Here is a 25,307-nt window from a genome sequence, read left to right as displayed (position 1 = left end):
CTCCTAGCGCTGCAGTTCCCATAGAAGCGTTCTGGGAATTGTAGTTTTTTGCACCCGGAACACCCTCTCCTAGCGCTACATTTCCCAGAGAAGCATTCTGGGAACTAGTTTTTTGCACCCGGAACACCATCTAGCGCTACATTTCCCAGAGAAGCATTCTGGGAACTGTAGTTTTTTGCACCCGGAACCCCCTCTTCTAGAACTATAATTCCCATAGAGCTGTTCTGGGAACTGTAGTTTTTTGCACCCGGAACACTAGCGCTGCAGTTCCCATAGAGCTGTTCTGGGAACTGTAGTTTTTTGCACCCGGTCTCTGGCGCCTCCTAGTTATCGTCACCCCTGAGCGTACTATAATTCCCAAGGCGCCGCTGAACGTACTACAGTTCCCATGATGCTGCTGGAACTACGGTTCCCAAGTCCATCCTTCTGGCCCAGGGAACTCTGGGAGTTTCAGCTGCTGGGAAGATCAGGCGCCCGGTGCAAACTACGGTTCCCAGAGCACCGGGTTCAACCTGGATGATGGGAACTGTAGTTTGCTAGGCGCCCGGTGCAAACTACAGTTCCCATGGTGCTCCTAGAGCGACGCTTCCTAGCTTGCCTGTGGAATTCTGGGAGTTGCAGCTGCCGGGAAGTCGGCGCCCAGTGGAAACTAAGGTTCCCAGAGCACCGGGTTCAAGATGCACCATGGGAACTGTAGTCCTTTCCTATGGGCCTCTGGCGCCTCCTAGTAATCGGCACAGAACGTACTACAGTTCCCAAGCAGCGCAGAACATACTACAATTCCCATCATCCCTAGACAGACAGAACAGTGGTCAGGGATGATGGGAATTGTAGTTTTCCCGCCAGCAAGGGATCATGGGAGTTGTAGTCCCAAAGAGCTGGATGGAAACTACAACTCCCATCATCACTAGATAGAACAGTGGTCAGGGATGATGGGAATTGTAGTTTTCCCGCTAGCTAGGGATCATGGGAGTTGTAGTCCCAAAGAGCTGGGGAAAAACTACGACTCCCATGATCCCTAGATGAAGGGATGAAGGGATGAGAGTACTACAGTTCCCAATGCGCCAGTGAACGTACTACACTTCCCATGATGCCACTGGGCGTACTACAGTTCCCAAGCAGCACAGAACATACTACGATTCCCAAGGTGCCACTGGGCGTACTACAATTCCCAAGATGGCACTGAACATACTACAATTTCCAAGGTGCCACTGAGAGTACTACAATTCCCAAGATGCCACTGGGCGTACTACAATTTCCAAGGTGCCACTGAGCGTACTACAATTCCCAAGGTGCCACTGAGCGTATGATAGTTCCCAAGATGCCGCTGAGCGTACTACAATTCCCAAGGTGCCGCTGAGCGTACTACAATTCCCAAGGTGCCACTGGGCGTACTACAATTCCCAAGGTGCCACTGGGCGTACTACAATTTCCAAGGTGCCACTGAGCGTACTACAATTCCCAGAAACAGCCAATCCTTCTTTCCTAGGGGTCTCGGGCGCCTCCTAAGTATTGGAACCCCTGAGCATACTATAATTCCCAAGCAGCGCAGAAGATACTATAATTCCCATGATGCCACTGGGCGTACTACAATTCCCATGATGCAACTGGGCGTACTATGGTTCCCATAAACAGCCGTTCCTTCTTTCCGATGGGTCTCGGGCGCCTCCTAAGTATTGGAACCCCTGAGCATACTATAATTCCCAAACAGCGCCGAAGATACTACAATTCCCATAATGCCACTGGTCGTACTACAGTTCCCAAGGCGCCACTGGGCGTACTACAATTCCCATAAACAGCTGTTCCTTCTTTCTGATGGGTCTTGGGCGCCTCCTAAGTATTGGAACCCCTGAGCATACTATAATTCCCAAGCAGTGCAGAAGATACAACAATTCCCATGATGCCACTGGGCGTACTACAATTCCCAAGATGCCACTGGGCGTACTACGGTTCCCATAAACAGCCAATCCTTCTTTCCTAGGGGTCTCGGGCGCCTCCTAAGTATTGGAACCCCTGTGCATACTACAGTTCCCAAGCAGCGCAGAAGATACTACAATTCCCAAGGTGCCACTGGGCGTACTACAGTTCCCAAGCAGCACACAACATACTACAATTCCCATGATGCCACTGGGCGTACTACAGTTCCCAAGCAGCGCAGAACATACTACAATTCCCATGATGCCGCTGGGCGTACTACAGTTCCCAAGCAGCAAAGAACATACTACAATTCCCATGATGCCGCTGGGCGTACTACAGTTCCCAAGCAGCGCAGAACATACTACAATTCCCATGATGCCGCTGGGCGTACTACAGTTCCCAAGCAGCGCAGCACATACTACAATTCCCATGATGCCACTGGGCGTACTACAGTTCCCAAGCAGCGCAGAACATACTACAATTCCCATGATGCCGCTGGGCGTACTACAGTTCCCAAGCAGCGCAGAACATACTACAATTCCCAAGATGCCGCTGGGCGTACTACAATTCCCAAGCAGCGCAGAACATACTACAATTCCCAAGATGCCGCTGGGCGTACTACAATTCCCAAGCAGCGCAGAACATACTACAATTCCCATGATGCCGCTGGGCGTACTACAGTTCCCAAGCAGCGCAGAACATACTACAATTCCCAAGATGCCGCTGGGCGTACTACAATTCCCAAGCAGCGCAGAACATACTACAATTCCCAAGATGCCACTGGGCGTACTACAATTCCCAAGCAGCGCAGAACATACTACAATTCCCAAGATGCCGCTGGGCGTACTACAATTCCCAAGCAGCGCAGAACATACTACAATTCCCAAGATGCCGCTGGGCGTACTACAATTCCCAAGCAGCGCAGAACATACTACAATTCCCAAGATGCCGCTGGGCGTACTACAATTCCCAAGCAGCGCAGAACATACTACAATTCCCAAGATGCCGCTGGGCGTACTACAATTCCCAAGCAGCGCAGCACATACTACAATTCCCAAGATGCCGCTGGGCGTACTACAATTCCCAAGCAGCGCAGAACATACTACAATTCCCATGATGCCACTGAGCGTACTACGGTTCCCAAGGTGCTTGGGCCGCCGGAGTTTATTCAGACGCATGGGGCAGGCAGGCATCCTGTCCACAAAGCAAGGCAGTCCGGAAACCGGGCGCCCGAGAGGAGGCGGAGGCAGGAGGCCTGGGGCAAGCGGGAGCGGAGGGGCGGGGAGGAAAGGAAGGAGGAAGAGGAAGAGGAAGGAGGGAGGGAGGGAGGGAGGGAGGAAGGAAGGAAGGGAGGAAGGAAGGAAGGAAGGAAGGGAGGGAGGGAAGAAAGGAAGGAGGGAAAAAAAGAAGGAGGGAGGGAAGGAAGGAAGGAAGGAAGGAAGGAAGGAAGGAAGGAAGGAAGGAAGGAGGGAGGGAGGGAGGAAGGAAGGTAGGAAGGAGAAGAGATGGAGAGGAAGAAGGGGGAAAGGGAGAGGAAATGAGGGAAATTGGGAGAGGAAAGAGGAAAAGGAGGGAGGGATGGAGGGAGGGAGGGAAGGAGGGAGGGAGGAGAAGAGATGGAGAGGAAGCAGGGGGAAAGGGAGAGGAAATGGGAAGGAAGAAGGAAGGAAGGAAGGGGGGAGGGAGGGAGGGAGTTAGGGAGGGAAGGAAAGAAGGAAGGAAGGAAGGAAACAGGAGCAGGGAAGAAGGGAGGGAGGGAGGGAAGGAAGGAAGGAAAAAAGGAAGGAAACAGGGGAGCAGGGAAGACGGGAAGGAAGGAGGGAGGGGGGAGGGAGGGAGGGAGGGAGGAGAAGAGATGTAGAGGAAGCAGGGGGAAAGGGAGAGGAAATGAGGAAAATTTGGAGAGGAAAGAATGGAAAGGAAGAAGGAGGGATAGAAAGGAGAAGGAAGGAAGGAAGGAAGGAAGGAAGGAAGGAAGGGAGGTAGGAAGGAAGGAAGGAAGGGAGGGAGGAGAGAGAAAGGAAATGGGGGTGGAGGTGGGCAGGAAAAGGAAGGGGAAGGAAGGAATGAGAGGAAGAATGGAAGGAGAAGGGAAAAGGGAGAGGAAATGAGGGAAATTGAGCGAGTGAAGAGGAAGAATGGAAAGGAAGAAGGAGGGAAAGGAAGAGGAAGAGGAAGGAAGGAAGGAAGGAAGGGGAGGAGAAAGAGGAAATGAGGGAAATTGGATGGAGAGGAAGAATGGAAGGTGAAAGAGGAGAAGGGAGAGGAAATGATGAGGAAAAAGAAGGAAGAAAAGATGGAGGGGAAGGAGGAGGAAGGGGAAATGAGGGAAATTGGGAGGGGAAAGAGGAAGAATGGAAAGGAAGAGGAAGGAGGGAAAGGAAGAGGAAATGAGAGACAGGATGAGGAAAAAGAAGGAAGGAAAGAAGGCAGGAAAGAGGCGAGGAGAAGGAAGAGGAAATGAGGGAAATTGGGAGAGGAAGAGGAAATAGCAGATGAGACGAAGAGGAAAAGGAAGGAAGGGGGAAGAGGATGTTGAAAAGGGGGAGGAAGGGGAAGAAGACGAGGAAGGCAGGAAGGAGAGGAAGAGCGGAGAAGGGAGAGAGGAAGAGGAAGAGAAAGAAGAGGAGGAAGGAGGGAATGAGAGACAAACCAGGAAGAGGAAGTGAAGAGGAACAGGAAGAGGAAGCGCCCGCCCCCTTTTCTCGCGGGATCAACCAGTCCGGAAAGAGGGGGGGAAAGACGGGAGATACCTGAGTTCCATGCGCCCCGGAAACGGGGGGGGGGAGTGGCCCCAAAGCAGGAAGTGAGGGGCGGGACTTCCTGTTCCTCGGAAGTGAGGGGCGGGACTTCCTGTTCCTCCGGCGCCGCCCCCCGGAAGCAGCACAAAGTCCACGGAAAGCGCCGGAAGGTCCGGGGTCACAGCAAAAAGGCGGGGTCACATGCACCGCAGGAAGTCCCGCCCCCAGGCCCATCTGTCCGTCGAAAGCAGCAGCAGCAGCAGCGTTTCCCGGAAGGGGAGGAGCCTCCCGCCGGAAACGGGCGGGGCTAGAGCTCCTCGTAGTCCCCGCCCCCCGGGGCCGGCCCCGCCCCCAGGAAGGCCTCCAGCTCGTCCAAGGGGCTGGCCTTGGCTTTGGCCCGCCCCTTCCTGCGCCCGGCGCCCTCCGCTTCCTCCTTGGGCTTCTTGGGGCGGGTCTTCTTCTTCTTCTCTTCCTGCAAGGGGCGGGAGAAGGGGAAAGAGACAGGAAGTTGGGGGCGGCAAACAGGAAGTGAGCGCCCGGCCGCGCTACGTTTCCCCGCCTACCTCTTTGCTGCTCCGCTTCTTCTTCTTCTTCTTCTCCTTGGAAGGCGCTTTTTCCGGATCTGGAGGGAAAAGAAGATTCCTTTAATTTCCTTTTTTCTAACCCTTTCTATTATTTTATTGGTTTTATATTCTTATATTCATATTGATTTTATTTTGTATTCATATTGATTTTGTATTATATAACATTAATTTTATATTCTTATATTCATATTGATTTTATATTATATTCATATTGATTTTATATTTTATAATCTTAATTTTATATTCTTATATTCATATTGATTTTATATTCTTATATTCATCTTGATTTTATTTTGTATTCATATTTATTTTATATTATATAATCTTAATTTTATATTCTTATATTCATATTGATTTTATATCATATTCATATTGATTTTATATTATATAATATTAATTTTATATTCTTATATTCATATTTATTTTATATTCATATTTATTTTATATTATATAACATTAATTTTATATTCTTATATTCATATTGTTTTTATATTATATTCAAATTGATTTTATATTATATAATATTAATTTTATATTCCAATATTCCTATTGATTTTATATTATATTCATATTGATTTTATATTATATAATATTAATTTTATATTCTTATATTCATATTGATTTTATATTATATAATATTAATTTTATATTCCTATATTCAAATTGATTTTATATTATATTCATATTGATTTTATATTATATAATATTAATTTTATATTCTTATATTCATATTGATTTTATATTATATTCATATTGATTTTATATAATATAGTATTAATTTTACATTCTTATATTCATATTGATTTTATATTCTTATATTCATATTGATTTTATATTATATAATATTAATTTTATATTCTTATATTCATATTGATTTTATATTCTTATACTCATATTAATTTTATATTATTATATTCACATTTATTTTATATTATTATATTCACATTTATTTTATATGCTTATATATTATTTATTTTATATTCTTATATTCATATTTATTTTATATTATTCATATTCATATTAATTTTATATTCTTACATAATATTAACTTTACATTCTTATATTCATATTTATATTCTTATATTCATATTTATTTTATCTTATTATATAATATTTATTTTATATTGATTTATTCATATTTATTTTATATTATTATATAATATTTATTTTATATTATTATTTTATATTATATTCATATTTATTTTATATTATATTCATATTTATTCTAAATTCTTATATAATATTTATTTTATATTATTATATAATATTAATTTTATATTATTCTTATATAATATTAATTTTAAATTCTTATATAGTATTAATTTTACATTCTTATATTCATATTAATTTTATATTCTTATATTCATATTTATTTGATATTCTTATATTCATATTAACTATATTCTTATATTCATATTTATTTTATATTATATAATATTAATTTTATATTCTTACATTCATATTTATTTGATATTCTTATATTCATATTTATTTTATATTATATAATATTAATTTTATATTCTTATATTCATATTTATTTTATATTCTTATATTCATATTTATTTTATATTCTTATATTCATAATAATTTTATATTATATTCATATTTTTATTATATTATATTGTATTAATTTTATATTCTTATATTCATATTTATTTTATATTCTTATATTCATATAAGAGTCCTGTGGGGAAGAGTCCTGTGTGACTCTAAAGCTTGCGCATCATAGCATAAAAAAACTACAAAATAATTAAATTAAATTAAAAATACAAAGTAATCCAATTGGTAATTCAGATTGATGAAGAGCCCAGTGTGACTCTCAAGCTTGCATATCATAGCATAAAATAAAAATACAAAGTAATTATATTGATAATTCCAACTGGGGAAGAGTCCTGTGTGACTCTCAAGCATAAAATAAAAATATCAAATAATCCAACTGGTAATTCAGATTGATGAAGAGCCCAGTGTGACCCTCAAGCTTGCATATCATAGCATAAAATAAAAATATCAGATAATTCAATTGGTCATTTGGATTGATGAAGAGCCCAGTGTGACTCTCAAGCTTGCATATCATAGCATAAAATAAAAATACAAAGTAATCCAATTGGTAATTCAGATTGATGAAGAGTCCAGTGTGACTCTAAAGCTTGCATATCATAGCATAAAATAAAAATATCAAATAATCCAATTGGTAATTCAGATTGATGAAGAGCCCAGTGTGACTCTAAAGCTTGTGCACAAAACCATCAAATTAAAAGGCAAAATAGTCAAATTGAGAATTCCAACTGGGGAAGACCCCAGTGTGACTCTAAAGCTTGCGCACCACTGCATAAAATAAGAGTACAAAATAGTACAAAATAGTCAAATTGGGAATTTGAACTTATGAAGAATCCTGTGTGACTCTAAAGCTTGCGCACCATAGCTTAAAATTAAAATACAAAGTAATCAAATTGATAATTCCATCTGGGGAAGAGTCCTGTGTGACTCTAAAGCTTGCGCACAATACCATAAAATTAAAAGACAAAATAGTCAAATTGGGAATTTGAACTTATGAAGAATCCTGTGTGACTCTAAAGCTTGCGCATCATAGCATAAAATAAAAATACAAAGTGATCCATTTGGTAATTCAGATTGATGAAGAGCCCAGTGTGACTCTAAAGTTTGCGCATCATACAATAGAATAAAAATACCAAAGAATCCAATTGGTAATTCGGATTGATGAAGAGCCCAGTGTGACTCTCAAGCTTGCATATCATAGCATCAAATAAAATTACAAAGTAATCCAATTGGTAATTCGGATTGATGAAGAGCCCAGTGTGACTCTCAAGCTTGCATATCATAGCATAAAATAAAAATATCAAATAATTCAATTGGTAATTCAGATTGATGAAGAGCCCAGTGTGACTCTAAAGCTTGCATATCATAGCATAAAATAAAATTACAAAGTAATCCAACTGGTAATTCAGATTGATGAAGAGCCCAGTGTGACTCTAAAGCTTGCATATCATACCATAAAATAAAATTACAAAGCAATCCAACTGGTAATTCAGATTGATGAAGAGCCCAGTGTGACTCTAAAGCTTGCATATCATACCATAAAATAAAATTACAAAGCAATCCAACTGGTAATTCAGATTGATGAAGAGCCCAGTGTGACTCTCAAGCTTGCATATCATAGCATAAAATAAAAATATCATATAATTCAATTGGTAATTCGGATTGATGAAGAGCCCAGTGTGACTCTCAAGCTTGCATATCATAGCATAAAATAAAATTACAAAGTAATCCAACTGGTAATTCAGATTGATGAAGAGCCCAGTGTGACTCTGAAGCTTGCATATCATAGCATAAAATAAAATTACAAAGCAATCCAACTGGTAATTCAGATTGATGAAGAGCCCAGTGTGACTCTCAAGCTTGCATATCATAGCATAAAATAAAATTACAAAGCAATCCAACTGGTAATTCAGATTGATGAAGAGCCCAGTGTGACTCTCAAGCTTGCATATCATAGCATAAAATAAAAATCCAATTAATTCAATTGGTAATTAGGATTGATGAAGAGCCCAGTGTGACTCTGAAGCTTGCATATCATAGCATAAAATAAAATTACAAAGCAATCCAACTGGTAATTCAGATTGATGAAGAGCCCAGTGTGACTCTCAAGCTTGCATATCATAGCATAAAATAAAAATATCAAATAATTCAATTGGTAATTAGGATTGATGAAGAGCCCAGTGTGACTCTGAAGCTTGCATATCATAGCATAAAATAAAATTACAAAGCAATCCAACTGGTAATTCAGATTGATGAAGAGCCCAGTGTGACTCTCAAGCTTGCATATCATATCATAAAATAAAAATACAAAGTAATCCAACTGGTAATTCAGATTGATGAAGAGCCCAGTGTGACTCTCAAGCTTGCATATCATGGCATAAAATAAAAATACAAAGCAATCCAATTGGTAATTCGGATTGATGAAGAGCCCAGTGTGACTCTCAAGCTTGCATATCATAGCATAAAATAAAATTACAAAGTAATCCAACTGGTAATTCGGATTGATGAAGAGCCCAGTGTGACTCTCAAGCTTGCATATCATAGCATAAAATAAAATTACAAAGCAATCCAATTGGTAATTCGGATTGATGAAGAGCCCAGTGTGACTCTCAAGCTTGCATATCATAGCATAAAATAAAATTACAAAGTAATCCAATTGGTAATTCGGATTGATGAAGAGCCCAGTGTGACTCTCAAGCTTGCATATCATAGCATAAAATAAAATTACAAAGCAATCCATTTGGTAATTCGGATTGAAGAGCCCAGTGTGACTCTCAAGCTTGCATATCATAGCATCAAATAAAATTACAAAGTAATCCAATTGGTAATTCGGATTGATGAAGAGCCCAGTGCGACTCTCAAGCTTGCATATCATAGCATAAAATAAAACTACAAAGTAATCCAATTGGTCATTTGGATTGATGAAGAGCCCAGTGCGACTCTCAAGCTTGCATATCATAGCATAAAATAAAAATACAAAGTAATCCAATTGGTAATTCAGATTGATGAAGAGCCCAGTGTGACTCTCAAGCTTGCATATCATAGCATAAAATAAAAATACAAAGTAATCCAATTGGTAATTAGGATTGATGAAGAGCCCAGTGTGACTCTCAAGCTTGCATATCATAGCATCAAATAAAACTACAAAGCAATCCAATTGGTAATTCGGATTGATGAAGAGCCCAGTGTGACTCTCAAGCTTGCATATCATAGCATCAAATAAAAATACAAAGTAATTAAACTGATAATTCCAACTGGGGAAGAATCCTGTGTGACTCTAAAGCTTTTGCACAATGCCATCAAATTGAAAGGCAAAATAGTCAAATTGAGAATTCCAACTCGGGAAGAGTCCTGTGTGACTCAAAAGCTTGCGCACAATACCATAAAATTAAAAGACAAAATAGTCAAATTGGGAATTTGAACTTATGAAGAATCCTGTGTGGCTCTACAGCTTGCGCATCATAGCATAAAATAAAACTACAAAGTAATCCAACTGGTAATTCGGATTGATGAAGAGCCCAGTGTGACTCTCAAGCTTGCATATCATAGCATAAAATAAAACTACAAAGTAATCCAACTGGTAATTCGGATTGATGAAGAGCCCAGTGTGACTCTAAAGCATAAAATAAAATTACAAAGTAATCCAATTGGTAATTCGGATTGATGAAGAGCCCAGTGTGACTCTGAAACTTGCGCCGCTCACCTTCCCCGCTGCTCTCCTTCCGCCTCGGCGGCTCCTCCAATCCCAGCCCAAAGAGGTCGGCCTCGTTCTTCGGCCGGAAGGCGGGGAGGGCCGGCGGGGGCGGGGCCGGGGGCCGGGGGGGCGGGGCCCCGGGGTCCGAGGCGTCCGATAGGTCCGAGAGGACGGGGAAGTGGTCCTGCAAAGGAGGCTGGGAGAAGAGGCCTTTCCTTAGTGTGGCCCCAAAAGGATTCTGGGAAATGTAGTTTGAGGCTTCTAAGGCACCCAAAGGATTCTGGGAAACGTAGTTTGAGGCTTCTAGTCCCCCAAAGGATTCTGGGAGATGTAGTTTGAGGCGTCTAAGGCACCCAAAGGATTCTGGGTGGTGTTGTTTGAGGCTTCCTAGGCACCCAAAGGATTCTGGGAAATGTAGTTTGAGGCTTCTAGTCCCCCAAAGGATGCTGGGAAATGTAGTTTGAAGCTTCTAAGGCACCCTAGTCCCCCAAAGGATTCTGGGAGTTGTAGTTCGAGGCTTCTAAGGCGGCCACTAGTCCCCTTTCCTTATTGTTTCCCCAAAGGATTCTGGGAGACGTAGTTTGAGGCTTCTAAAGCGCTCTCTAGCCCCTAAAGGAGTCTGGGAAATGTAGTTTGAGCCTTCTAAGGCGCCCTCTAGCTCCCCAAAGGATTCTGGGAGACGTAGTTTGAAGCTTCTAAGGTGCTCTCTAGTCCCCCCAAAGGTTTCTGGGAGTTGTAGTTTGAGGCTTCTAGTCCCCCAAAGGATTCTGGGAAATGTAGTTTCAGGCTTCTAAGGCGCCCTCTAGTCCCCCAAAGGATTCTGGGAGTTGTAGTTTGAGGCTTCTATTCCCCCAAAGGATTCTGGGAGACGTAGTTTGAGGCTTCTAAGGAGCTCTATTTCCCTTTCCTTATTGTTTCCCCAAAGGATTCTGGGAGACGTAGTTTGAGGCTTCTAAGGCACCCAAAGGATTCTGGGAGATGCAGTTTCAGGCTTCTAAGGCACCCAAAGGATTCTGGGAAATGTAGTTTGAGGCTTCTATTCCCCCAAAGGATTCTGGGAAATGCAGTTTCAGGCTTCTAAGGCACCCAAAGGATTCTGGGAAATGTAGTTTGAGGCTTCTATTCCCCCAAAGGATTCTGGGAGTTGTAGTTTGAGGCTTCTAAGGCGCCCTCCAGCCCCCCAAAGGATTCTGGGAAACGTAGTTTGAGGCTTCTAGCCCCCCAAAGGATTCTGGGAATTGTAGTTTGAGGCTTCTAGTCCCCCAAAGGATTCTGGGAAATGTAGTTTCAGGCTTCTAAGGCGCCCTCTAGTCCCCCAAAGGATTCTGGGAGTTGTAGTTTGAGGCTTCTAAGGCGCCCTCTAGTCCCCCCAAAGGATTCTGGGAGTTGTAGTTTGTGGCTTCTATTCCCCAAAGGATTCTGGGAATTGTAGTTTGAGGCTTCCAAGGCGCCCACTAGTCCCCTTTCCTTATTGTTTCCCCAAAGGATTCTGGGAGACGTAGTTTGAGGCTTCTAAGGCACCCAAAGGATTCTGGGAGATGTAGTTTGAGGTTTCTATTCCCCCAAAGGATTCTGGGAAATGCAGTTTCAGGCTTCTAAGGCACCCAAAGGATTCTGGGAAATGTAGTTTGAGGCTTCTAGTCCCCCAAAGATTCTGGGAAACATAGTTTGAGGCTTCTAAGGCACTCTAGTCCCCCAAAGGATTCTGGGAGTTGTAGTTTGAGGCTTCTAGTCCCCCAAAGGATTCTGGGAGTGGTAGTTCCCCCGAAGCGGGCGCCCACTCACCCCCCTGGCGTCGGCCGAGGCGTCGCTCTCGAACTCGGGGTCGTCCATGACGAAGGAGAGCATCTGCGCCGCCACCGGCCCCTCGGGGTCGCTCTCCGACTCCTCGCCGGGCGCCGGAAGGGTCCGGGTTCCGGAAGGTTCCGGCGCCGGGGGCCGGGCAGGGGCCGGGGAGGACCTTAAGGACGGGGAGGCGGGGCTGGGAGGGAAACGAGGGGCGGGGTTAGCATAACGAGAATGCGAATAATTCTCAGTGAATTATATTTATACAATTATATAATAATAATAATAATAATAATAATATTTATACCCTAATATATAATAATAATAATAATAATAATAATAATATTTATACCCTAATATATAATAATAATAATAATAATAATAATAATAATAATAAAATAATAATAATATTTATACCCTAATATATAATAATAATAATAATAATAATAATAATAATAATACCCTAATATGTAATAATAATAATAATAATAATAATAATAATAATAATAATAATTATACCCTAATATGTAATAATAATAATAATAATAATAATAATAATAATAATAATAATAATAATATCTTTATTGTCATTGCCCCCTTTCAGGGACAACGAAATTTACTTGGCTGCTAATGAATAATTACAGTTCTAATTAAATTATGATAATCGTTATCGGTTTCGCTTGTAATAATAATGACTGTGGTTACAACGGTCGTTATAATTATAAAGATATAAATAGAATTGTAACTGTAAATTTAATTGCAAATCATGATCATGATCATGATAATTATAAATGATGATTATGATTATAATTATAAATGTAATTGTAAATAGAAATGATCCTTATAATTATAAATGATGATTATAATTATAATTATAAATGTAATTGTAAATGGAAACGATCATTATAATTATAAATGATGATTATAACTATAATTATAAATGTAATTGTAAATGGAAACGATCATTATAATTATAAATGATTATAATCATAAGTATAAATGTAATTGTAAATAGAAACGATCAATATAATTATAAATGATGATTATAATTATAATTATAAATGTAATTGTAAATAGAAACGATCCTTATAATTATAAATGATGATTATAATTATAATTATAAATGTAATTGTAAATAGAAACGATCCTTATAATTATAAATGATGATTATAATTATAATTATAAATGCAATTGTAAATAGAAACGATCCTTATAATTATAAATGATGATTATAATTATAATTATAAATGTAATTGTAAATAGAAACGATCCTTATAATTATAAATGATGATTATAATTATAATTATAAATGTAATTGTAAATAGAAACGATCATTATAATTATAAATGATGATTATAATTATAATTATAAATGTAATTGTAAATAGAAACGATCATTATAATTATAAATGATGATTATAATTATAATTATAAATGTGATTGTAAATAGAAATGATCCTTCTAATTATAAATGATTATAATTATAATTATAAATGTAATTGTAAATAGAAATGATCATTACAATTTTAAATGATGATTATAACTATAATTATAAATGTAATTATAAATAGAAATGATCCTTATAATTATAATTGATGATTATAATTATAAATATAATTGCAAATAGAAACGATCCTTATCCTTATAAAAAGAAATTGTAATATATTGTAAATATAATTATAAATATAAATACAATTATAAGTATAAATATAATTATGAATATAAATACAATTGTAAGTATAATTACAAATATAAATACAAATATAAATATAAATATAAATATAAATAAATATCATTATCATTATATTACGATTGTCATTATTGTAATAATGTTCAATGAGATCGATCATGATCATTACAATTATCATGATCGTTACCATTACATTATTATTATTATAACGATTGTAACGATAAACATACTGATCATTATTAGGAGAACGATGATTGCAATGGTCCTGATTACGAGAAACAGGAAGATAAGTATTCTTATTTTATTATTCTTTTTACACTTTCTGCTACTACTACTATTATTATTATTCATTCATACCCTTTTTCCCCCTCCAGTGATTTTTTTTACATATTTTGATTATTATTATTATTATTATTATTATTATTATTATTATTATTATTATTTTTATTAATATTATTATTATTATTATTACTATTATTATTATTCATTCATACCCTTTTCCCCCCTCCAGTGATAAACATGATTCTTTTTACTTATTTTGATCATTATTTATTATTATTTTATATTATTATTATCATTATCATTATTATTATTCATTCATACCCTTTTCCCCACTCCTGTGATAAACATGATCTTTTTACCTAATTTTGATTATTATTATTATTATTATTATTATTATTATTATTATTATTATTATTATATATTAGGGTATAAATATTATTATTATTATTATTATTATTATTATTATTATTATTATATAAGGGCATAAATATTCTTCTTCTTCTTCTTAATATTATCATCATTATTATTAATATTAAAATTATTATTATTATTATTCATACCCTTTTCCACCCTCCAGTGATAAACATCATTTTTTTTACTTCTTCTTCTTCTTCTTCTTCTTCTTCTTATTATTATTGTATAAGGGTATAAATATTATTATATTCTTCTTCTTCTTCTTAATATTATCATCATTATTATTAATATTAAAATTATTATTATTCCTTCATACCCTTTTCCCCCCTCCAGTGATAAACAAGATTTTTTTTACTTATTATTATTATTATTATTAATAATAATATTAATATATCCTACCCTTTCTTCCCCTCTGGCTCTGGGGCGATGTCTTCGTCCCCCAGGATGGCAAAGGGGGCCGCCTTGCCCCCTTCCTCCTGGCTGGGGGCCGCAGGGGGGCCAGGCGCCCGGTCTTCCGGCGCCCCGAGTTCGAGTCTCCCGCCGGTCTCGTCTTGGTGGCTGCAGGGAGGAGCAGGAGGGTTAATCCAATATTATATATATATAGTAAAATAAAATAATGCAAAATATAAATTTTAATGAGGTCATAATTAAATATATATCTAATAAAATAAAATAAAAATAATAGAATATGAAATAAAACAATTAAAACAATTAAATATATCTAATAAAATAAAATAAACATAATATAATATGAAATAAAACAATTAAAACAATTAAATTATCTAATAAAATAAAATAAACATAATATAATATGAAATAAAACAATTAAAACAATTAAATTATCTAATAAAATAAAATAAACATAATATAATATGAAATAAAACAATTAAAACAATTAAATATATCTAATAAAATAAAATAAAAATGATATAATAGGAAATAAAACAATTAAAACAATTAAATGTATATAATAAAATAAAATAAAAATAATATATGAAATAAAACAATTAAAACAATTAAATATATCTAATAAAATAAAATAAAAATAATATGATATGATATAAAACAATTAAAACAATTAAATGTATATAATAAAATAAAATAAAAATAATATAATAGGAAATAAAACAATTAAAACAATTAAATATATCTAATAAAATAAAATAAAAATAATATAATATGAAATAAAACAATTAAATATATCTAATAAAATAAAAATAATATAATATGAAAGAAAACAATTAAATATATCTAATAAAATAAAATAAAAATAATATAGGAAAGAAAACAATAGAACTTACCTGCCATTTTCCGAGGGTCCGACGGGGGGCGCCATCGGGTCCTCCAGGAACCCCCCCTCCAGCCGGTCGTCCGGGGCAAAGTCTTCCACTGTTGGGGGGTCTGCGCCCCGTTTTGGGGGGGGAGAAAGGGTATGATTATTATTATTATTATTATTATTATTATTATTATTATTATTATATATTAGGGTATAAATATTATTATTATTATTATTATTATTATTATTATTATTATATATTAGGGTATAAATATTGTTATTATTATTGTATATTAGGGTATAAATATTATTATTATTATTATTATTATTATTATTATTATTATTATTATTTAGGGTATAAATATTATTATTATTATTATTATTATTATTATTATTATTATTATTATTATATATTAGGGTATAAATATTATTATTATTATATATTAGGGTATAAATATTATTATTATTATTATTATTATTATTATTAAGGTACATCCTCCCCGATCATCCCCCCGAAAATTATTTGTATTAGGGTATAAAAATAATCATAATAATAAATATAATAAAAATAATATCATCTTCATTATATAAATATCATTATTATTATTATTATTATTAGGGTATAAATATAATAATAATGAAATAATATTAATAACAACAACAACAACAACAACAATAATAATAATGAAATAATAATAATAATATCATTAATTTTATTATCAGAGTGCACCCCAATCGTTCACCCCCAGTTATTACTATTAGGGTATAAATATAATAATAATGAAACAATAATAATAATGAAATAATAATAATAATAATAGTAATAATAGTAGTAATAATAATAATAATTATTATTATTATTATTATTATTATTATTATTATTTTATTATCAGTGCACCCCAATTGTTCATCCCCATTTATTACTATTAGGGTATAAATATAATAATAATAATAATAATAATAATAATAATAATAATAATAATAATAATATCATTATTATCAGAGTGCCCCCCCAATCGTTCACCCCCATTTATTACTGCTAGGGTATAAATATAATAATAATGAAATAATCATAATCATAATCATAATCATAATGAAATAATAATAATCATAATCATAATGAAATAATAATAATAATGAAATAATAATAATATTAATAATATTATTAATAAAAATATCATTAACTTTATTATCAGAGTGCCCCCCAATCGTTCACCCCCAATTATTACTATTCGGGCATAAAAATATCGAAATAATAATAATAATAATAATAATAATAATAATAATAAGGTCTAAATATTACTATTATTATTATTATTATTATTATTAATTTATTTTGAAGCTAGCTTGACGCTCACCCGCCGCCGCCCCGAAGATCCGCGCGATGAAGCTGCGCCGGGGGGCGGCCTGGGGGGCTGGGGCTGGGGGCGGGGCCTGGGGGGGGCTGTCGGCGGTGGGGGTCTCCGTGGGGTTGGGGCTCCCCGGGCCGGACCCCCCCTCCGGGGCGTTGTCGGGGGGCGACGGGTTCGGGTCCGGGGACGCCGCCCCCCGGCTGCGGGCTTCCATGGCTTCCAGGAATCTGTGGGGGGGAGAGAGATTCTTATTAATAATAATTAATAACTGTTATTAATAATTAATAATTAATAATTAATAATTAATAATTAATAATTAATAATTAATAACTTATTAATATGCACCCACAGCAGTGAAGTCCCAGTTTGGACACTATTAAGAAGCATTCATATGATTATCAAGGCCTCATATTATAGATATCTGAATAATAGCTGAATAATATAATATTAATTCATGTTCTTGATATTCATATTCTTGATATTATTAAGAAGCATTCACATGATGAATATGATTAATCAGCATGCATATTACTGACATTATTAAGAAGCATTAGTAAGCATTCATATCATTCATATTATTCATAAGAATTCACATTATTAATATTATTAATAAGCATTCATGTTATTAATATTATTAATAAGCATTCATATCATTCATATAATTCATAAGAATTCACATTATTATTATTAATAACCATTCATGTTATTAATATTATTAATAAGCATTCATATCATTCATATAATTCATAAGAATTCACATTATTAATATTATTAATAAGCATTCACGTTATTAATATTATTAATCATTCATGTTATTAATATTATTTGTAAGCATTCATGTCATTCATATCATTCATAAGAATTCACGTTATTAATATTATTAATAAGCATTCACGTTATTAATATTCTTAATAAGCATTCATATCATTCATATAATTCATAAGAATTCACGTTATTAATATTATTAATAAGCATTCATGTTATTAATATTATGAATAAGCATTCATATCATTCATATGATTCATAAGAATTCACGTTATTATTATTATTAATAAGCATTCATGTTATTAATATTATTAATAAGCATTCATATCATTCATATAATTCATAAGAATTCATGTTATTAATATTATTAATAACCATTCATGTTATTAATATTATTACTAAGCATTCATATCATTCCTATAATTCATAAGAATTCACGTTATTAATATTATTAATAAGCATTCATGTTATTAATATTATTAATAAGCATTCACATTATGAATATTATTAATCATTCATGTTATTAATATTATTAATAAGCATTCATGTCATTCATATAATATTACTCGCTTTCTCAGAGCAGGGACGTCATTCAATGCATTATTAATAACCATTCATGTTATTAATATTATTAATAAGCATTCACGTTATTAATATTAATAAGCATTCACGTTATTAATATTATTCATCATTCATGTTATTAATATTATTAATAAGCATTCATGTCATTCATATAATTCATAAGAATTCACGTTATTAATATTATTAATAAGCATTCACGTTATTAATATTATTAATCATTCATGTTATTAATATTATTAATAAGCATTCATGTCATTCATATTAATCATTCATGTTATTAATATTATTAATAAGCATTCATATCATTCATATAATTCATAAGCATTCATGTTATTAATATTATTAATAATCATTCATGTTATTAATATTATTAATAAGCATTCACGTTATTAATATTAATCATTCATGTTATTAATATTATTAATAAGCATTCATGTCATTCATATAATATTACTCGCTTTCTCAGAGCAGGGACGTCATTCAATGCATTATTAATAACCATTCATGTTATTAATATTATTAATAAGCATTCATATCATTCATATTATTCATAAGAATTCACATTATTAATATTATTAATAAGCATTCATGTTATTAATATTATTAATAAGCATTCATATCATTCATATAATTCATAAGAATTCATGTTATTAATATTATTAATAAGCATTCATGTTATTAATATTTTTAATAAGCATTCATATCATTCATATAATTCATAAGAATTCACGTTATTAATATTATTAATAAGCATTCACGTTATTAATATTATTAATAAGCATTCACGTTATTAATATTATTAATCATTCATGTTATTAATATTATTAATAAGCATTCATGTCATTCATATAATATTACTCGCTTTCTCAGAGCAGGGACGTCATTCAATGCATTATTAATAACCATTCATGTTATTAAAATTATTAATAAGCATTCATATCATTCATAAGATTTCACATTATTAATATTAATAACCATTCATGTTATTAATATTATTAATAAGCATTCATATCATTCATACAATTCATAAGAATTCACGTTATTAATATTATTAATAAGCATTCATGTTATTAATATTATTAATAAGCATTCACGTTATTAATATTATTAATCATTCACGTTATTAATATTATTAATAAGCATTCATATCATTCATATTTCATAAGAATTCACGTTATTAATATTATTAATAATCATTCACGTTATTAATATTATTAATAATCATTCACGTTATTAATATTATTAATCATTCACATTATTAATATTATTAATAAGCATTCATATCATTCATATCATTCATAAGAATTCACGTTATTAATATTATTAATAATCATTCACGTTATGAATATTATTAATCATTCACGTTATTAATATTATTAATAAGCATTCCCATTACAAATAAGCATTCCCATTATAAATAAGCCTTCCCACTATTAATATTCTTATTAATAAGCATTCCCATTATTAATATTCTTATTAATTAACCCTACATCTCATAGTTCTGGTCCTCCGTCTCCTGCTGGACCGACAGCTCCTCTAATGTGGCGTCAATGTCTAATTGGTTCGTTTCCAGCTGACGAAGGAGCGTCTCTCTCTGGGCGGGAGAAAAAGAGGATTTCAAGGCGGGGAAATTCCAAATTTGAATACAAAATCCAAATTTGAAATCGAAATATTCAAGAACGGACGCAAAACGACGTCTCAAAGGTATCAAACGCCATCGGAATCGGATATATTATTATATTGGATATAATAATTGGGAAAAAGACCAATTGGATATATTATTATATTGGATATAATAATTGGGAAAAAGACCAATTGGATATATTATTGTATTGGATATAATAATTGGGAAAAAGACCAATTGGATATATTATTATATTGGATATAATAATTGGGAAAAAGACCAATTGGATATATTATTGTATTGGATATAATAATTGGGAAAAAGACCAATTGGATATATTATTATATTGGATATAATAATTGGGAAAAAGACCAATTGGATATATTATTGTATTGGATATAATAATTGGGAAAAGGACCAATTGGATATATTATTGTATTGGATATAATAATTGGGAAAAAGACCAATTGGATATATTATTGTATTGGATATAATAATTGGGAAAAAGACCAATTGGATATATTATTGTAATGGATATAATAATTGGGAAAAAGACCAATTGGATATATATTATTGTATTGGATATAATAATTGGGAAAAAGACCAATTGGATATATTATTGTATTGGATATAATAATTGGGATTTATATATAATATATATCTATATGTGGAATGGAAGGATAAAATGGAGAGCATGCAACAAATCGTTATAAGACAAATCATAAATGTTGGCAATATATATAATGTAAGATCTTGAAATAGACATTTTTTTTAAAAAAAAGAAGCATTTTTAATTGGTATTCATAGGCAAGATGTTAATTTCTTTTTCTGTGCAAAAACTGCGGCAAGACTGGAAACAAGATGAATGAAAGATGGGAAAGGAGTGGAAAAAGATGAATGAATGCATGGAAGATGGGAAAAGAGTGAAAAAAGATGAATGAATGCATGAAAGATGGAAAAGGAGTGAAAAAGGATCAATGAATGCATGAAAGATGGGAAAGGAGTGAAAAAAGATGAATGAAGGCATGAAAGATGGGAAAGGAGTGAAAAAAGATGAATGAATGCATGAAAGATGGGAAAGGAGTGAAAAAAGATGAATGAATGAATGAAAGATGGGAAAGGAATGAATGAATGAATGAATGAATGAATGGAAGATGGGAAAGGAGTGAAAAAAGATGAATGAATGCATGAAAGATGGGAAAGGAATGAATGAATGAATGAATGAATGATGGGAAAGGAGTGAAAAAAGATGAATGAATGCATGAAAGATGGGAAAGGAGTGAAAAAAGATGAATGAATGCATGAAAGATGGGAAAGGAGTGAAAAAAGATGAATGAATGCATGAAAGATGGGAAAGGAGTGAAAAAAGATGAATGACTGCATGAAAGATGGGAAAGGAGTGAAAAAAGATGAATGACTGCATGAAAGATGGGAAAGGAGTGAAAAAAGATGAATGAATGCAGGAAAGATGGGAAAGGAGTGAGAAAAGATGAATGAATGCATGGAAGATGGGAAAGGAGTGAAAAAGGATCAATGAATGCATGAAAGATGGGAAAGGAGTGAAAAAAGATGAATGAAGGCATGAGAGATGGGAAAGGAGTGAAAAAGGATCAATGAATGCATGAAAGATGGGAAAGGAGTGAAAAAAGATGAATGAATGCATGAAAGATGGGAAAGGAGTGAAAAAAGATGAATGAATGCAAGAAAGATGGGAAAGGAGTGAAAAAAGATGAATGAATGCAGGAAAGATGGGAAAGGAGTGAAAAAAGATGAATGAATGCAGGAAAGATGGGAAAGGAGTGAGAAAAGACGAATGAATGCATGAAAGATGGGAAAGGAATGAATGAATGAATGAATGAAAGATGGGAAAGGAGTGAAAAAAGATGAATGAATGCATGAAAGATGGGAAAGGAGTGAAAAAAGATGAATGAACCCATGAAAGATGGGAAAGGAGTGAAAAAGGATCAATGAGTGCATGAAAGATGGGAAAGGAGTGAAAAAAGATGAATGAACGCATGAAAGATGGGAAAGGAGTGAAAAAAGAATGAATGAATGAAAGATGGAAAAAGAATGAATGCATGAAAGATGGGAAAGGAATGATGAATGAATGAAAGATGGGAAAGGAGTGAAAAAAGATGAATGAATGAAAGATGGAAAAAGAATGAATGCATGAAATATGGGAAAGGAGTGAAAAAAAGATGAATGCATGAAAGATGGAAAAAAGATGAATGAATGCATGAAAGATGGAAAAAAGATGAATGAATGCATGAAAGATGGGAAAGGAGTGAAAAAAGATGAATAAACGCATGAAAGATGGGAAAGGAGTGAATGAATGAATGAAAGATGGGAAAGGAGTGAGAAAAGATGAATGAATGAATGAAAGATGGAAAAAATATGAATGAATGCATGAAATATGGGGGAAAAGTGAAAAGAGATGAATGAGTGCATGAAAGATGGGAAAGGAGTGAAAAAAGATGAATGAATGAAAGATGGAAAAAAGATGAATGAATGCATGAAATATGGGGGAAAAGTGAAAAGAGATGAATGAGTGCATGAAAGATGGGAAAGGAGTGAAAAAAGATGAATGAATGAAAGATGGAAAAAAGATGAATGAATGCATGAAATATGGGAAAAAAGTGAAAAGAGATGAATGAGTGCATGAAAGATGGGAAAGGAGTGAAAAGAGATGAATGAATTCATGAAAGATGGGAAAGGCGTGATAGGGGATTATGTGGGAAATGCCAAGAAATCTGAATGAAAACGGCAAATTGGGTTCGGAGGGTCATCCAGCCTGACCCCGATTTCCCGGCTGGATTCGCACTGGTTACCTGCAGCTGCAAGAAGGGGATGTTGAAGAACTTGTGGAGGTACTTGAGGCCGAAGCTGTTCTTCATGGAGGACTCGGCGTAGCGGACGTAGGAGGCGCCGGGGGGCCTGAAGAAATAGGACAGCAGTAGCTTGAGGAGCTAGCTTTCTCGGGGCGGGGAGTTCATTCCATGCAATGCAATCCAATCAAAAGCAGCTGGAGGAGCTAGCTTTCTCAGAGCAGGGAGCTCATTCAGTGCACTGAAAACACCTTGAGGAGCTAGATTTCTCAGAGCAGGGAGTTCATTCAGTGCACTAAAAACACCTTGAGGAGCTAGATTTCTCAGAACAGGGAGTTCATTCAATGCACTAAAAACACCTTGAGGAGCTAGCTTTCTCAGAGCGGGGAGTTCATGGGATACAATAAAAAACAGCCTGAGGAGCTGGCTTTCTCAGAGCAGGGAGTTCATTCAATGCACTAAAAACACCTTGAGAAGCTAGATTTCTCAGAGCAGGGAGCTCATTCAATGCACTGAAAACACCTTGAGAAGCTAGATTTCTCAGAGCAGGGAGCTCATTCAATGCACTGAAAACACCTTGAGGAGCTAGCTTTCTCAGAGCGGGGAGTTCATGGAATACAAAACAGCCTGAGGAGCTAGCTTTCTCTGCGCGGGGAGTTCATGCAACACTAAAAACACCTTGAGGAGCTAGCTTTCTCAGAGCAGGGAGCTCATGCAATGCACTGAAAACACCTTGAGGAGCTACCTTTCTCAGAGCGGGGAGCCCCTGCCTCCTACAATGCCACGCAATTAAAAACCAACTTGAGGAGCTAAGTTTCTCAGAACAGGGAGTTCATTCAATGCACTGAAAACACCTTGAGGAGCTAGCTTTCTCAGAGCGGGGAGTTCATGGAATACAATAAAAAGCAGCCTGAGGAGCTAGCTTTCTCTGCGCGGGGAGTTCATGCAACACACTAAAAACAGCTTGAGGAGCTAGCTTTCTCAGAACAGGGAGCTCATGCAATGCACTGAAAACACCTTGAGGAGCTAGCTTTCTCAGAGCGGGGAGTTCATGGAATACAATAAAAAGCAGCCTGAGGAGCTAGCTTTCTCTGCGCGGGGAGTTCATGCCACACACTAAAAACAGCTTGAGGAGCTAGCTTTCTCGGTGCAGGGAGCTCCTGCCTCATACAATGCAATGCAATGAAAACACAGCTTGAGGAGCTAGCTTTCTCGGTGCGGGGAGCCCCTGCCTCATACAATGGAATGCAATGCAATGCAATGCACTAAAAACACAGCTTGAGGAGCTAGCTTTCTCGGTGCAGGGAGCCCCTGCCTCATACAATACAATACAGCTTGAGGAGCTAGCTTTCTCGGTGCGGGGAGCTCCTGCCTCATACAATGCAATGGAATACAATGCAATGCAATACACTAAAAACACAGCTTGAGGAGCTGGCTTTCTCGGTGCGGGGAGCTCCTGACACATACAATGCAATGCAATGCAATGCACTAAAAACACACCTTGAGGAGCTAGATTTCTCAGAGCAGGGAGCTCATGGAACACACTAACAACAGCTTTCTCCTGCACTGGAATCAAAAACTAGATTTCTGGAGGAACTAGATTTCTCAAAGCAGGGAGTTCGTGCAACCCAATTAGAAACAGCTTCAGGAGCTTCTGCCTGATAGAATATAATGCAATAAGAAACAGCTTGAGGAGCTAAGTTTCCTAGAGCAGGGATCTCCTGAAATACAATTACAAAACCGCTTGAGGAGCTACATTTTTTAGAGCAGGGAGCTCCTGCCTCCTACAATGCAATGCAGTCCAATGCAATGCCATAGAAAGCAGCTTAAGGAGCTAGATTTCTCAGAGCGGGGAGCTCATGCAACACAACTGAAAACACCTTGAAGAACTAGATTTCTTAGAGCAGGGAGCTAATGCAATGTAATAAAAGCGCAGCTTGAGGAGCTAGCTGTCTCGGTGCGGGGAGCTCCTGACACATACAATGCAATGCAATCACAGCTTGAGCACCTCGCTTTCTCGGTGCGGGGAGCTCCTGCCTCATACAATGCAATACAGCTTGAGGAGCTCACTTTCTCGGTGCGGGGAGCTCCTGCCTCATACAATGCAATACAGCTTGAGGAGCTAGCTTTCTCGGTGCGGGGAGCTCCTGCCTCATACAATGCAATACAGCTTGAGGAGCTCGCTTTCTCGGTGCGGGGAGCTCCTGCCTCACACAATGC

The 25,307-nt window shown here is 35.6% G+C and overlaps 1 protein-coding gene and 1 long non-coding RNA gene across 2 annotated transcripts in view; one reads left to right on the top strand and one right to left on the bottom strand.

The window, feature by feature from the left end:
• The first annotated feature begins 1,756 nt into the window (after positions 1 to 1,756).
• Positions 1,757 to 2,093, top strand: LOC307208396. The gene is made up of 3 exons (XR_013835141.1): positions 1,757 to 1,777; positions 1,884 to 1,941; positions 2,048 to 2,093. It is a non-coding gene; the product is annotated as an uncharacterized lncRNA (long non-coding RNA).
• A 1,289-nt stretch (positions 2,094 to 3,382) lies between these two features.
• RABL6 (RAB, member RAS oncogene family like 6) overlaps positions 3,383 to 25,307 on the bottom strand; it is a 51,860-nt gene continuing 29,935 nt past the window's right edge. Inside the window, exons 7-15 of the mRNA XM_079996478.1 lie at positions 23,091 to 23,196; positions 20,129 to 20,232; positions 17,298 to 17,518; positions 15,965 to 16,064; positions 15,063 to 15,221; positions 12,279 to 12,474; positions 10,503 to 10,689; positions 5,222 to 5,280; positions 3,383 to 5,130 (exon numbers count right to left, since the gene is read on the bottom strand). Of these exons, the coding sequence (XP_079852604.1) occupies positions 4,966 to 5,130; positions 5,222 to 5,280; positions 10,503 to 10,689; positions 12,279 to 12,474; positions 15,063 to 15,221; positions 15,965 to 16,064; positions 17,298 to 17,518; positions 20,129 to 20,232; positions 23,091 to 23,196 (1,297 nt within the window). The 3' untranslated portion in view covers positions 3,383 to 4,965. The remainder of the gene's footprint in view (positions 5,131 to 5,221; positions 5,281 to 10,502; positions 10,690 to 12,278; positions 12,475 to 15,062; positions 15,222 to 15,964; positions 16,065 to 17,297; positions 17,519 to 20,128; positions 20,233 to 23,090; positions 23,197 to 25,307) is intronic.

Source organism: Podarcis cretensis (genome assembly GCF_951804945.1).
Source record: "Podarcis cretensis genome assembly, contig: SCAFFOLD_25, whole genome shotgun sequence".
In the NCBI taxonomy this organism is placed as follows: Eukaryota; Metazoa; Chordata; class Lepidosauria; order Squamata; family Lacertidae; genus Podarcis; species Podarcis cretensis.
Note: the sequence above shows the minus strand (reverse complement) of the source record. Positions and strands in the feature narration are given on the sequence as shown.